The sequence below is a fragment of the Centroberyx gerrardi genome, chromosome 12 (assembly GCF_048128805.1).
Source record: "Centroberyx gerrardi isolate f3 chromosome 12, fCenGer3.hap1.cur.20231027, whole genome shotgun sequence".
In the NCBI taxonomy this organism is placed as follows: Eukaryota; Metazoa; Chordata; class Actinopteri; order Beryciformes; family Berycidae; genus Centroberyx; species Centroberyx gerrardi.
The window spans coordinates 7013553-7028705 of NC_136008.1; the positions used below are offsets into that span (position 1 = coordinate 7013553).

At 41.4% G+C, this 15153-nt stretch overlaps 1 protein-coding gene across 1 annotated transcript in view; it reads left to right on the top strand.

Annotated features, from left to right (window-relative positions):
- Window positions 1-15153, top strand: part of mtmr11 (myotubularin related protein 11) — a 41716-nt gene that overhangs the window by 13283 nt on the left and 13280 nt on the right. Inside the window, exons 3-11 of the mRNA XM_071907162.2 lie at window positions 2347-2483; window positions 2907-2976; window positions 3658-3797; window positions 4897-4981; window positions 7833-7980; window positions 8577-8664; window positions 9581-9669; window positions 10994-11121; window positions 14843-14921. Of these exons, the coding sequence (XP_071763263.1) occupies window positions 2347-2483; window positions 2907-2976; window positions 3658-3797; window positions 4897-4981; window positions 7833-7980; window positions 8577-8664; window positions 9581-9669; window positions 10994-11121; window positions 14843-14921 (964 nt within the window). The remainder of the gene's footprint in view (window positions 1-2346; window positions 2484-2906; window positions 2977-3657; window positions 3798-4896; window positions 4982-7832; window positions 7981-8576; window positions 8665-9580; window positions 9670-10993; window positions 11122-14842; window positions 14922-15153) is intronic.

Genomic DNA, 15153 nt, shown 5'->3' on the forward strand with positions numbered 1-15153 from the left:
ATAGTAGCTTTAATCTATAGAAAAGTATTGTAAGTACACAATAATACTGGGTTAGCACAGCGTACGTTGTTGCACCTTGGGTCTGGAGCTCTCCAGGAAGAACATAAAACAGTTTATGGCCTTAAGAGACGACTGTCTTGTAAACGCCTCCGCTTGTCCAGCTGACTCATGCTGTGTTGAACTACCTGCTAGCACAAATTCTCCGTAAGTCTCATCAGACAGTGCAAATAGGGCCAGAAGCCTCCATTCCCTGTCTACCTCCTCCTGTCCCGTTCAGCTGCCCCATCTACAGGCTGCGACACCCGAGGAATGTTTTCGGCTCTGTTGCACCCCGGGGAGACATTAAAACGAAGCATGCAAAGCCACAGATTGTCCTTGAAGAAACAAGCTCACAAGGGTTCACTTGTGTTCTGCACTAAGCATCTTAAGACTCTGTAGCTAGATTGTGTGTGGTCGAGTTTTAATTGATAAGCTAGAGTTTTCTCGCTCTGGTTTTTGAGGCTGAAGTTGGCGTAAGCGTAATCACTGGGCACACCCAAAGACTTCAACTCCTGGAAGATTACGTTGTAGCTTTTGCAAGGCTTTAACTTAAACCTCTCCCTCTCTGCTTCTTGCGCAATCGGCAAATTATGGTGTTGGAAGCAAAGGCTGTGATTGCAACCATACTTCCTCTTCCTCTCACAGCATAAACAAGCGTTTCATGTATAAAATTAGTTTCCTGTTTGTGCGTTGGGATCCCCCAAAACATTCGTCCCAGTAAGAGTGAAAAGTAGCAGTCTGCCGAGATTCAGCTCTACTCAAAACCTGGAATTGAATACTGCTGTCATTTTCAATTAAAGGACCTTACTAGTTCCTTCAACATTTGCTGGGAAGGAATTTCGTGTTTCCTTAGAATGTTATTTTAGTTTTGAGGAACCGTCAGTATTTCCCAGAGTCTATTTCATGGTATTATGAGTGGATATGAAAACATTTGCCTTGCCCATGCGTCTGGCTACACACTTCTCTTGTCGGGGACAAAAAGGCCATTTTCTCCACCTCCGCTCTATCCCGGACTCTGTTGCCATGGCAACCCCCTGTCTAGCTGGCAAAGGCTTTGTATTCCTGCGGGAGACCGTTACAAATGTGCTGTCTCACTGCTGTGTGTGTGTGTGTGTGTGTGCGTGTGCGTGTGTGTGCATGTGTGTGTATGTGCACATGCTTCGGTGCATTTTTTTTTTTTCCTTGAGAATGTTTATGCACATCTGTGTTTGTGTGTGAGAGATTTTTCTGAGTGGAAAGGTTTGTTTTTGGAAGCATTGTCCTGGAATTCAGGACGCCTCTTCAACTTTCCTCTCCACTTCACCATGGATGAGGTTTAATAATTAATTAAGTCCTGTACATATTCGTACATCAGCATATCAGATGGTGATAGTAGAGCTGAAACGTGCCCGCCCCCTTGTTCAGTGGCCCGGGTTTTGAAAGTAAATTTCCCGTTGATTTTCCAAATACATTTCAGAAATTCCAATGAAAAACTGCAATCCACTTGCTGTTCAACATGATGCATTGCGTTAGTCGAGGCAGCAGTATTTCTCTGAGCTGTTTTAAAAAAAAATGCTTTAATACAATGGGAGCCTATGACTTCCAGGAGTTAAGGCAAACCTGCAGTAGAACAGACCGTTTTAGCTTCAGACTGTGGAAAATACATCTGTGGGTTTAGACATTTCATGGGCAAGAAGTTGAAATCAGATTGACTGATGGCTTCTACAGGAACGTATATAGTCAACAATCTGGTAGCTCATGGTAAGTCTATCTTACATTGTTTAAAACATTATGATAATAATATAATAATCAAATTGCCTATGGGAGAAATGAATGGGAAATCTACTTCCGGAACCCAACATTTCAGTTGTACATTAGACAAGAACACACAAAGCTTTACTCATATACTTAAATTTGGTAGGTATTTACATTCAAACCGATGTGATTTAATATCAGTTCAGAACAACTAGTCAGATACTGTTGTTCATGAAACAGTGACTTTCTGCTTTCCTCTGTTGTCCCTCTGCTCTTCTATGGGAGACCCAGGCGTGAAGTTTCACCGCCATGAGCAGCATTCAGTTCTCACAGATACAAACCACACATCCACTTGACCTAAGCCACTAGAGGACATAGTTTAAGTTGTTCAAGGGTATTTGTTACACCCACTCTCAATCCACTTAGCAAACATCCATGCTTTGTCTGCGTGTACATGTGGACAAACCCACACACACATACACACACACACTCAACCACGCAGTTTTACACAGATGGCCGTGCAAAAAAAAAGTTGTAACCTTCTGTACTACACCTCCCATGTGTCCCTGCCAGGCGAGTGCGTACTGCAGAGGGCTGTTCTGGTGAGGAAGAAGTTGACTGCCAGGGAGGGAGGAGGCTGGCTGGCCGGGACGCTCTTCTGCACCCACTTCAGAGTGGCCTTCGTGCCCCAGGACGGCCCCAAACCTGACGTGAGTCCCTCTGAACTCCAGCTGTGGTGGAGTGCGGTGGTTTTTATAATTGGCTGTTAGACTACCCTATGTGCTTGCTGTCTGTATTGTTCTCATTGTCTGTGTAAAGTGGGACACATGGGTGTAACATACAGGTTAGATAAGTTTAAGATGATGTAATTACTAGCACAGAGGATATAAACTGTAGTAAGTGCACACACACACACACTCACACATAATTTACTATTTTCTTGGTGAGGTACTTTTTATAAGCCTTTGTTTTGTATTGTCTTTATTGTTCTTTTTTTATGGTGCGAATAAATAAAACCTAAAAAAACCTAAAGTGGAGCAAATTTACTTTCCCTCCTTGCTAGCATACTGTATATTATCATTAGCATTATCAGTGTATGTATGTTCAAAACTTTCCTCTGAATAACACTGCAGGACAATGCCGATCCAGTGCTTTTAGGAGATCATGATGTGGCTTTGGCGTCTATAGAGAAGGTTGTGGCTGGTAAGTGAAACCTCATACCCGACTTCTACTTCCAACCGGTTGTAGGATTTCCATTCATTTTATGACCAGAGATACATTGGCTCATATTGAACACAGTGACTCATTAGTTTTGCCAGCGAACAAGGCTACAGCTAAACTTTTGGGTGACATTTCCACAGCAGCCACATATGAGCTAGTGTTGTTATATAACACTCCCTATTGCTGCAATACCATTGATGCTAAGCAAGGTCTCAAGTTCCTCTCAAGTCGTACCTCTCTTATCAATATTTCTGTAGAGTTATAATCTTATATTCAAGATGCTGGAATGCTGAGCTGTAAGCTTTAAATTATGTATGTCTGGTGTTTGTAAAGACTGGGTATAATTTCAGACTGGTTGCTTATGTTATTAATGAATGGGCTTGGATCCAGAAGGGCTTAAAAGTGCCGTTTTAGCCCAGAAATGGTGGGATCACTCAAGTAACGCAAGCACTTCACTGAGATAATGACTGAAATTGAATGAGGCGGCCAAATGTTAAGATATTTAAATAGCGCTTCACCGAGGAGGCACAAGTATTTTGTCTCCCCTGTAAAGACAATGAAAATCTACTTAGGCCCGTCTGGCTCCGGGCCCGTTGGTCTCCTTCCAAATGGGTCTGTTTCATCCTTGATTAATTAGGCCCTTTCTTCTCCTCTGTGGTGCAGTGGGCCCGTCCAGGACCAAGCTGGTGACCCCCAACTCCTCGCTGAAGTTCACGCCAGAGGAGCTGGTGCTTTACTGCCGGGACCTGCGAGTCATCTGCTTCCTCTTCGACCGCCTCACCCCTGACACACAGGCCATAGAGGTGTGTGTTTATTTCAAGATTTTCCTGGCGACATTTAAAGCTCGGCCACCTCGTCCACAAGCTACATGACAGACCTTGTAGTCCCTTGTGAGCCAGAGCACAACCTGAGATGTCCTGCAGTCTAGACTTAAAGTGGTAATTCTCTTCAAGTAAATGTCCGTTATGCTACTCTTTATCACCCATTCATAGAATACAATTGTGATTCAACTTATAGCTAGTTCATGAAAACTTTTACTTTTGCTGCTGAACCCCAGTGTCTGATAGGTCTTTCCCTTGAAAAATCCTCTGCTGTACAGAAAGTGATGTGTTTTACGTTTTGAGCAACAGCGGTTTGTTTGGAATAAACAGAAGAAGAAGAACTGGGTAGTTAGCATGAGCAGTGATAGCCGCCATGGCTGAACAGACAGAGAAAAGAGCGCCACCTACAGACACTCAAACAATCAACTGACTTAAAGACTTTTTCACTTTAAGACAGATTAATCGTGAGTGATTGGGATTTTACCGTCGGGACACCTAGACCTCTAGCTAATTCAGCCTTTTAAATAATTTCTTAAAACACACTCTTATAGACTCGTTTTTATGCCATTATATGCGATTATGTATTTTGCCCATCTCTTAATCTCTTTTAATCTCTTTTGAATGTGTTCCCAAATTTATCTCCTCATATATTTCACTCTTCCCTGTTTTTACGCCTATGCTCTGCTTTTAGAGAAATTACACATAAAGTTTATTATTGTTATTGTTATTAATATTTATCAATATACAGGATATGATGTTACTCTCCCTTGTGCCATAATCCAAGGTGAGCATTCATATCAGGTTATTATAGCCTGTGACTTGGTATTTGTGTACTAGCGTTGGTGCGTGTGTGCATGCAGGCGTAGCTGTGTGTGTGTGTGTGTGTGTGTGTGTGTGTGTGTGTAGGCAGAGGTCCAGGGCTCCGGTTGCTGTCATACCTCAGTCCTCTCGCAGCCTAAAGCCATCTGCCTGGAGAAGCTGATCTGTGCCGTAAGCCACTGATCTGACGCTGCCGGGCCTCGGCGCTGAAAGCTGATGACCTTTGTCATGTTGATTGGCTCGCTGTGTTGTGCCTCCTCAGATAACCTACACCATCGCCAAGACCTACCAGCCTCTCAAGCCAGGAACAGTCCTGTCCTTCCAGAACGCTGCTCTTGGAAGTGTGGGTGAGTAGCTTCATGTATGAGTCCACACACACATACAGTGACAAAATATCTATCTTATCTGTCTGTCTGTCTATTTATAGCAGTGGTTCTCAAAGTGGGGTTCGGGGCCCCCAGGGGTCCTTGAGGTGGTTCCAGGGGGTCCCGAAGAAAATGAGAGATAGTTTAATTTCACTATAAATTACATTACTAAGTTTCAGAATTTTGTTTTCAAATATATTATGGCTCTGGATAAGAATAATGTTTCTCATGGCATTTTGCAAATAAATGTAGTTTAGTCAAAATAATATTTATTGAATGAATTTGAACATTAAGTCCTCACAGGCAGAACAGTCAGAATACTGGACCCTGATTGGCCGACAGCCAGTTCCTCCACTTCAAATGAAGTAAACCTGCTGACTGGAGGCTTTCCAGTGGCTGTGTCAGTTCAAATGCTGCAAATTTGCCTGATTAGAAGGATTTTAGCAATTCTTTAGCGAGGAGAGCAAATCAATACCAAGTCCAGTTCTGATGCTTTGACAGGAGTCAGTCTGAGACTGCTTGTAAAAAAGGAACGACTCAAACAAAGTCAGATTTTAACAATGTTTACATTAATCATGTTTGATTATATATGCATATAAATAATGGAAATGAATTCCTGTAATAGGGCCCCTTTAATTCACTACATATTATTGCAGTTTGAGTATTTATAAGAATAGCTCTTCTAATCATAGGTTTCACTCTCACCACTATTATTTCATCATGTACGGTGTAGACAGTTGTACAATTCAATACTAAATCAACAACAACTAAAATCTTTCTATATGGAGGGTCTCTGGGGAAAAAATCAAATGGGGGTCAGTGTTCCTCATGTGGGTCTATTTGGGTATTTGTGACATAAAAACGTTTTTACAGTCTCAGTCAATCTGTCTCTTCTATCTAATAAGACTAGACTTTCTATTAATTTATGCACATAGTTTTTGGTCTGTAATGAATATTCATTGAAACAACAGAGCTCGTTGAATGTGAGAATCAAATGTCCACATGAGTCAGAGATGCAGCATGTTATATGTGAGTCATCCGCCTTGCTTGCTTTCTGAAGCTTTCATAATTTCTTCATGTGAAAGCAAGCATAGGAACTGCAACACTATGCTCAATTTTATTTAATACAATAATAATAATAATAATAATAATACAGAATGACAATGTTTCTGCCCTAGTGAACCTTTATCAAATCTACTCTCACTTTGGGTTTTTCACATGCCATTTCTCATCTATTTTTGTTTCTGTCTGTCTCTGTCTCTCCCTCTTTCATCCTGGCTTATCATCAGTATGCGATCTTAAATCTTTAAGACGGGGGAGAGTATCAAACAGGAAACATCTTGGTTTCTGCGCAGACCATAATGAGATGTAGAGTTCACATCCTCTCTGGCTGGCAAAATTAGAAACATTCTCTTTCATGATGACGGCATGAAAATGTTCTCCTGAAATGAAACCGTGGCCAGATGTGAGGAAATATCTTTATTTGTGCAGCGGTATGAAATCCAGACTCGCAAAAAGGTTTCAGTGGCTGATCCTGACAGAAGTCTGGGAAAGTTTCGGAAAAATCCAGCCACCGTAACTCATTTTAATTATGTCCCATCAGTCATCTGGTAAGAGAGTACGTACCACTCTCATTTTTGAATGGAATTCTTCAATTGCAACAGACACTTAAGCAAGTCAGACACTTTTACCACTACGCCTACTTTTAAACTAGCCTTTCAATGTATTAGCATTGGCTGTTCACCTCGACCATATAGAGAAACATGAGCCTGCCTGTACAATACATTATGCTATGTTAAAGCTACGCAACGCTGACCTGGCTGTGGATGTCTGTCAGTTGTAGGATAAATAATGCAAGCCCCCCCACACACACACACTCTGAAACACATCTTCTGATGACCCGCCACTCACCTCTGCCCCGAGGGTCAAGTGTGTCCAGTGTGTGGTCAGCGGCTTGGTGTTCTGCTCTGCCGAGTGTATGACTGCATCACTGTAACACTGTGATTTCTAAAAGATTTATTGAGAGAAACTCAATGCCACAATGCCGCCGCTTTGGTAGTGTGTGGCCACCGAGACGCATTCCTGTACATTTATTGTATTGTACATAGTTTTGTATTTATTTCATCTCCACCCAGATTTAGTGCGATGGAAAAGAAAGAAACAGCTCAGACTTGATTTGGCAAGAGCAGCTCACAGTCTGCTGTGCCTGTGTTTGATGCTAGTGTCTTTATATCATATGGGAGTGATAACTAGCAGTAGAACGCCTGCTGAGCTTCCCAGTGGACATTTCATCATTATTTCATGCATTTCATTCTCTTCTGTATATCCTCAGCATAATCACTGGTCACTCACTGAGCTAGCTTTCACAGCTGTAACCATATCGTCTGCCATGGTCAGACTCACTATTGAATATTATTGAAGTTATGAACAATCCTGAGCCCTCTCTTTAGAAAATAGTTGTAACGTTTTTCCCCCCCAAAATGGATATAGCATTTTGGAAGGAAACCCTTAATATGCTATCATACAGGATTGATACCATAAGAGGAAATCAAAACTACTTTGCTACTGCAAATATAGGGGCCACAGTCAAACTAACTGGCCTATTATAGGATGAAAATCGTAATTCAAAACAATCTCCATTCTGCAAGGTTTTATTCTTTAAGAAACTATCGAACACAATAAAAAAAAGTCACAAAATCATACTATATCCAGTCTTTTCTTTTTACACAATATTCACCAAAGCAGTAATCACACCCAGATACTTTCCCCCATTTCTAACACAAACCTCAGTCGAAGTGTTTCTGAACGTCCTTGTCTCGCTCTCCTCCTCCAGAAATGAAGCAGTTCCTTAGCAACCGTCGCCGGGATGCTAACATGAACTGGTTTGAGTCTGTGGCGGACTGGGAGCAGGAGGTGGAGAGGTGTGGGGCCGCCGGCTGGAGAGTCAGCTCGGTCAATGACCGCTTCGAGATGGCCACCAGGTAAATTCACAGCCAAGGAGCAGAGTAACCCCATCTGACACACTGTAATTACACATCTTTTATTTAGCCTCTGGAATTCCCCTTGGACTGTCTGGGTGGTTTTTAGACCCAGGTTTGAATGTGGACTATTACATCAGCGTTTCCCAAGGTGGGGAATTTCCCTTAATGTGGTTTTAGAGGATCCACATACAAAGAGGAATCATTTTAATATTTATTGTACTATGTCATGCAAAAGAAGTTAGCAAGAAGAGGAAATGTATACGAATGTCTCTTTTTGATCATAGATTTTCCTCTCCTCTTCCATTATCCATTATCGCATACACATGTATTTGGAGGTCCTTGACATAAGACATTTTCAGAAGCCCTGTTTAACAAAAGAGTATGTGAGGTAAAGCCAATAGCTAAGCTCCCATAAAGGAACCACAACCATAAAGGAAACCGCTTAATACATTCAGTAAATGTGTCTTAAAAGGTAAAAGCTGTTAGCGTTTTGAATTTAACAAAAATCTCATCCATCCTCCACTGCTCCTGTCTCTCCCCTCTCTTTATACTAGCAATAAAAACTGAACCTCATTTTTGTTTCTGTTTGCTGTCAGCCTGCCCAGGTTCAACGTGGTTCCACAGAAGGTTCTAGACACTGAGCTGAAGAAAACCTTCGCCCACTTCAACGAAGGACGCATCCCTGTGAGTGCACTTATTACAGAGAGACATTTTTTTAAGTATACCGATAGGGGAATGCTGCTCAAGTGAAAGAACTGAGTCACTTCAGCACCAAAATGTGATGGTCACCATTTCAGGGAGAAAAAAGGGAGTCATACAGCCCACTAAATGATTAATGGTACAAAATTCAAAGAATTCATGGTAAATTCTGTTTTTTAAGGGATAGCAGGTGACTGAATTTCTTGGTTAACAAAATGATGATACTCTTACAGCCTACATCTTCTATATTTCAAAAATATTGAGTGCATCACTCAATAACCAAGAAATTCTTCTTCTTCCCAAATTCTTCTTCTTCCCAAATGGATATATGGCATTTTTGAATAGGAGTTTTTCTTTTGTATAGATTATTCCAATGGCCCTGGACAGTCTAGACTGTATTTGTGAACCAGAGAACTAAGACTCAAACTGGTAATGTCATCTGGTATAAACGTCTGGAGCTGCTTCATAGAGAATGAATTAGAAAACATACGAAAAGGCGCTTGAGGGAGCACTCAGAAGGATTTTCTGGAGATAAAATCACATTTTACGGTTTAGAGCTGACAATACTGCCACAGAATAAACCACATTTGTGTCTTAAAAAGTCAAACAAACTGAAGGCTGAATACCTGATAACATCACAAGTTTGACTTCTCTGGTTTCTAGCTTTAGGAAAGAGGTGCTCACATTCACTAATAAATAAAATTAGTGGTATTCCTTTTAAAGTGTACTGTAGTATACAACAGACGACTACGCAATAATCTCAGAGACATTATGTGTTCCCTCCCTGCTTATTATCATTCACACGACATGAATCATGAGCTTAGTTTTGACTGTATGGAACCTGCTATTATAGAGGATCTTGTTGAAACAGTGCAGGTTTAAACAGTGTTTTGTGTTCCAGCGCTGGTGTTGGCGACACCCCCGAGGCAGCGACCTGCTGCGGATGGCCAGCTTCCAGAACAATATCTACCATGAGAAGGACGACATCAGGTGTGTGTGTGTGTGTTTGTGTGTATTTTGCGGGGCCCAAATGGATTTGTGCACACGTGTCAGTCAGTGTAAGTGTGTGTGTGTGTGTGTGTTTTAAGATGGTTTGGCTCTACAGTCACACTAACACCCATACTGCAGTTTTAACTGTAGGCTATAATTATCACAAAGCAAAGCATGGGATACATCACCCTTCAATATACCAATAATATGTTTGATTTTATGCCTTAAAGGTGCACTAGGCAAGTTTTATATGTAAAAATCAGTCTAAATCACAAAGTGGCGCTGCAACAGAAAATAGCATCGCATCCACAGTTGACACAATTGAGACTAATTGAGATTATAGATTCGACCGAAGGAAATTCTTCATCCAGGACTCACAAACATTACATCTTTTGCATCTCGTCCCTTTGCTTTCCTTTGGTGTATAAAGCGATCACAGATCAGCTGGGTTGGTAAACATGAGCGGGCTGTGTGCAGTTAACGGACGTCATGTTACATGATTTCTGGTTATTGACGTTTACATTTTTTAAATGGTTAAGTGTCGCTGCCATTTGGAGCCGCCAATGTGCAAAGCTGCCTATTGCAGCTTTAATTGTAGTTTGCCTCACAGTGTGTGCACACTGCCAGCCACTTGAGAAAAACAGTTTCTGAAATACTATTGACACTACAGCTAACAATCAGCTTACTCAAATGATCCTCTGGAGAGTCGTGCAGCGGCTGATAGCTGTCTGAACGCAGGAAGCCTAACATCCCAGCTTCCCCGCTCTGGAACACGAACTAGCCTTGGGCTAAAGACGTTTGTTGCAGTAGCTGGAGGCTACAGTTAGAAAGTAATGGAAAGTGAAGTCTGCACAGCGTGCGTAACTTATCAAGCAATGCTCTAATGACTTTAGTATTAGAGTATTTTTTAAAATATGGAATAAAAAACATTGATGTTGAGTCAAATTAGATAAATTAGTCTTTTGCAAAATCTTTCACGATCTATTAGCAAATTACATCAGAGCTTCCCCATGTTTTTCTCCAACTGTTGCAAGTTTGAACCCATAATGTAGAGGAAATATTACACTGGACTGTGGGGAATCCGCTCTGATAGAATTTATTTTATTAAACAGTCTATTTTTTAAAGGGATTTGACTTCGAAGTTTCAAGTCTTGGACTATGAAAATTACTGCGTAGGAAGATGAAGTTCCCCTCTGACTAAAAAGCAGCCAAAGGCATACGACTAAACGTGACTGCAAAATAATACACACATAGACGCATGTCGCTAAATGAAGCCTGTTGCTGGTGCAGCGTTGTGTTAACAGCTGTGGGCGATGTTCTGCAGGAACCTGGAGCTGATCCTGTTCGGCGGTCAGTCCTCTCTGTGTGTGGTGGTGGAGCTCGGCGAGGAGATGCCTTCACCTGCCGACATCCAGCTGGCACACAGCCGCCTGCGCACCCTCTGTCTGGGAGGTGGGAATAACACACACACACACACACACATACAATAAGGGCACATTCACACACTCAAGCACATCTAAGTACACACACATGCACAACACATATACTTGAGCAGCAGATAGAGGCTTTGCGTTTGCGTCACAAATGTCCCAGCAACCACATCTGGAGCCATCATGGAGGTCCACTGGAAAACTGGCTGTACCCAAACAATAGTGAAATGTGAAATGAACAACCTGGCTTAAAAAAAGAGAGATACCTGAAAAAGATGGTTGTGGTGTGGATGAAGATCCATTCAGTAACGTTATAAAGGTATGTAAAAGTTAGATTTGTTTCACAATTTAGGTTACTGTGACACAGTAAACTGTCTTGTCTTTAGACCCTTCAATCCTAGTTTCCAGAGCACGTGTTGTACCTTGAGAAGAGTTAGCTCAGTTAGCCTAACATTACACAGACAGTTGGTTTTTGGTCAGAATTACTGTTATTAATAGACTTTGTAAGCTTTATTTATACAGCATGTTTTACAGCAGTGTTACAAAATGCCTTACTAAATTAAAGGTAAGGTAACAATAAACATGCCTCACATGAATTGACCAAAAACTAGCTAACTAGCTAAAAAACTAGCTAACTAGCTAGCTAACAAGCCAGCAGCACGACAACCAATGACGTTAATATTTACATCATGTGACTAACACTACAACTGCTACTGGATACATTAGCTAGTGAGCAAATCAAATATTTTTGATGGCTAGTTGATCATATACTGTAGCAAAATTATCAGTTCCCACTCAAAAACAGCGCAGAAATTAACCTCTGTTGTCTGTTGAATTCTGTTAATGCAGTCAAGTAGCACATTTAGAAACACAGTTCACTGCTTTATTCAGCCCACCATTAATACTAATGGTAGTCTACACTCCAGCCTTAAAAACACTTCATTTGGTTAAGTGAAAGCAACACAGCAGCATAACAATCCGCAGGTCTCAACAGGTTAACATGCCTCTCCACCACCCATGCGAGTTCTTGTTTTGTTGACAAACCGTTTAGCTTCAACTTCACACACAGCCTGCATGTCACAGGGCCCCTCGCCCCGAGGGCCAGTGGGCACGCAGGGGTTCACGGCTGATACGAAGCAGCGTTAATCCGCTCCCATGTGGTCCACATTACCATGCTACTGGGACAGAAACGGGAGCGGAGAAGAGCTCGTAAATCACACCCAGATGACAAGACCTCACAGCGGTGGGCCTCGTCTCATCACCGATCTGGATGGAAGCTGAACAGATCATAAATCAAAGGAATTACTGTTATTAATAGACTCTGTAAGCTTTATTTATACAACACTTTTGACAGCGGCGTTACAAAATGCTTCACGAGCAATGAAAAAATGATAAATCAAAGGGAAGGTAACGATAAACATGCCTGACATGAATTAAATAACAGGGTTACATGAGAATAAAAGGGGCGCATACAATGAAAATGAAATCAAATCACAAGCAAATTACAAATTATGGGCTGTATCTTCTTTCAGTGTTGTGGTTCCCAAACTGGGGTCAAGGGACCGCTAGGGGTCCTTGAAAGAGGCGAAGGAGATCTCCAGCAAAATGAGGATTGATTCAATTTCACTGTTATTTCATTCACTGGAAGTTAGCATGACTACAGAATGTATAAAAAGGTTTCATACGACACTGTTATGTCCCCATTTAAAGACACAGAAAGACAAAAAACATCTTCTCAGATGGGACAAGTGGGGGTATGTGGTCTAAAGCAATGGTTCTCAACTGGGGGTCACAAGATAATTTTACGGGGGTCATGAGATGATTTATGGGATAGGAAAAAAAGATACAATTCATTATCATCGTCTATTTTTTTTTTTTTTGCTTTTTTCTTGTGAAATACTGCATAGTTTTCAGCTTCTCTGCCTCTTCTGATAATTAATCAAATGAAACAACTTGAAAAGGGAAAATCATTTGGTTGAACTGTATACCACTTTGCATACGCTCGCCTCTGATGGGGAGGTCGCAGGTGGGCACTGCTTTGTTTTAAGGGGTCGCAGGCCAAAAAGGTTGAGAACCACTCGTTTAGACGAGTGGTTCTCAACCTTTTTGGCCTGCGACCCCTGCTAAAGCATCCTTGACACACAAAGTTTGGGAATCCCTGTTTTGGTGTTTTAATGGGGGTTTTTTTAAGTGTTGATGCATCATTTCCAATCCATTACCAACAACTTTTATGGTGTTTTTGGTCTGTTTTTTTTTTTTTTTGTGTGTATTATTTCAAAGTGTATAATTACTGTTTTGCAGAAGCATTTTGGATCTCCCCCCCTCATATAGTGGCAGGTCAAAACAGGCTTTGAGGGACAGTCTTATTGTTGTTTTTGTTGCGTAGGCGAACACAGCACATTCCACGGCTGGGTAAGAACAGAGTAGACAAAGCCCATGGTCGTCTACTGCTGGCCCCGAAACTGTGAAATGCTCGCTCATCACACACACACACACACACACACACACACACACACACACACACACACACGCACACATTTTTGTGAGCTCACACAGGCTGGCCACAGTTAGGGACACTAACTCATATGGCTCACACATTTTTTTTCTATCTTTCTCTCACACTCTCTCTCTCTTTCTCTCTCTCTCTCTCACTAATACGCACCATGTTCTCACTTCACAGCACATGTAGAACACACTTGGGGTCATTAACTCTCATCACACACTTACACACACACACACACATTTTGTGAGTTCACACCGGCTGACCACAGTTAACTGACACTTCACACCGCCAGAATATAGTCAGGGTCACTAAATGACAGCACACACATTTACTCTCTCACTCTCTCTCTTTCTCTCTCTCTCTTTCACACAAACACACACACACACACACACAGTTTCAAGGTTAGCAGTTCTCATGGTTTACACATTTCTCAGCGGTTGTTCACAGTGTTTTGTCTTTTGTGTGCCAGCTCTGCATGGCTCAAAGGATTGGCCTGCAAAAACACCCGTTCAGATGTCTTTCGTCAGCTTTCTGGCAACGGGCTTTAGGTCATCATAACAAACAGATAGAAAATGAAAACAGAGATTGGGATTGTATTAATGGCTAATCCCACTGAGATCATGTGGATTTTACATCTAACTTCTGATTCAGGGTTTGGATCAATTTATATTGAATTTGGTCAATTTGGAAGGCGGCTTTTCTTCAAAATTCAAATATTGAATTGGCATGAAAAGGTTGTCCAGTCCAACTCATAATAAAAGAGGCTCTATCCTTAACAAATAAACTGCCATATGTGTTTGAATTTGACTGAATTGAAAGTCAATTGACCCCAATCTGTGTCATATGGTCTAATTGCTGTTTCACTCGCTTTCTACCTTTCCAAGAATGATTTCTGGGGAAAACACTAATAAACATGCAAAGGAAGAGGTTTGTTTCAGAATGAGATGTGCACCGTTTGGTGAAAAACAGCTAAATGGCTAAAATATTTGTTTTTGCGCACGAACATTAAAACGCATTAAAACAAATTGTGGTACTTAACTTAGGTCCTTGGATGACAAAATAACATGTTTACACATTGGATCCTCAACATTTTAGAAACAGATAAACTTGATGTAATGATTGTTCTTACAAAATGGACATGCAGCATTTGGGAAAGAAACTCTTTAAGTCTCTCATTCATTTGTAGTGATAATGTCTGAATATGATCTAATGAGTCTTTTCTCTCTGTCTTGGCCTGTAGATATCTCCACGTCTGTGTCAGTGCCTGATGACAAATGGTTATCTACCCTCGAAAGCACCCATTGGCTGGACTACACCAGGTAACCGCTCTGATTGGCTGGTCTCAGGCTGATTAATCATCCATAGAGAAAACCAATCAATCTTGTCTGAGCATAGTGAAACTCTCGCTGTCTGACCAGGTCCATTAACTCTGACTGTGACTGAGTGTGAGGACTTGAAAGCACCATGATCAAGGTTCCCAGAGACCTTGAAAGTCCTTGAAAGTTTGTGGATTTGAAGAAAAATAAACTAAGGCCATCAAAGTTTGTGAAA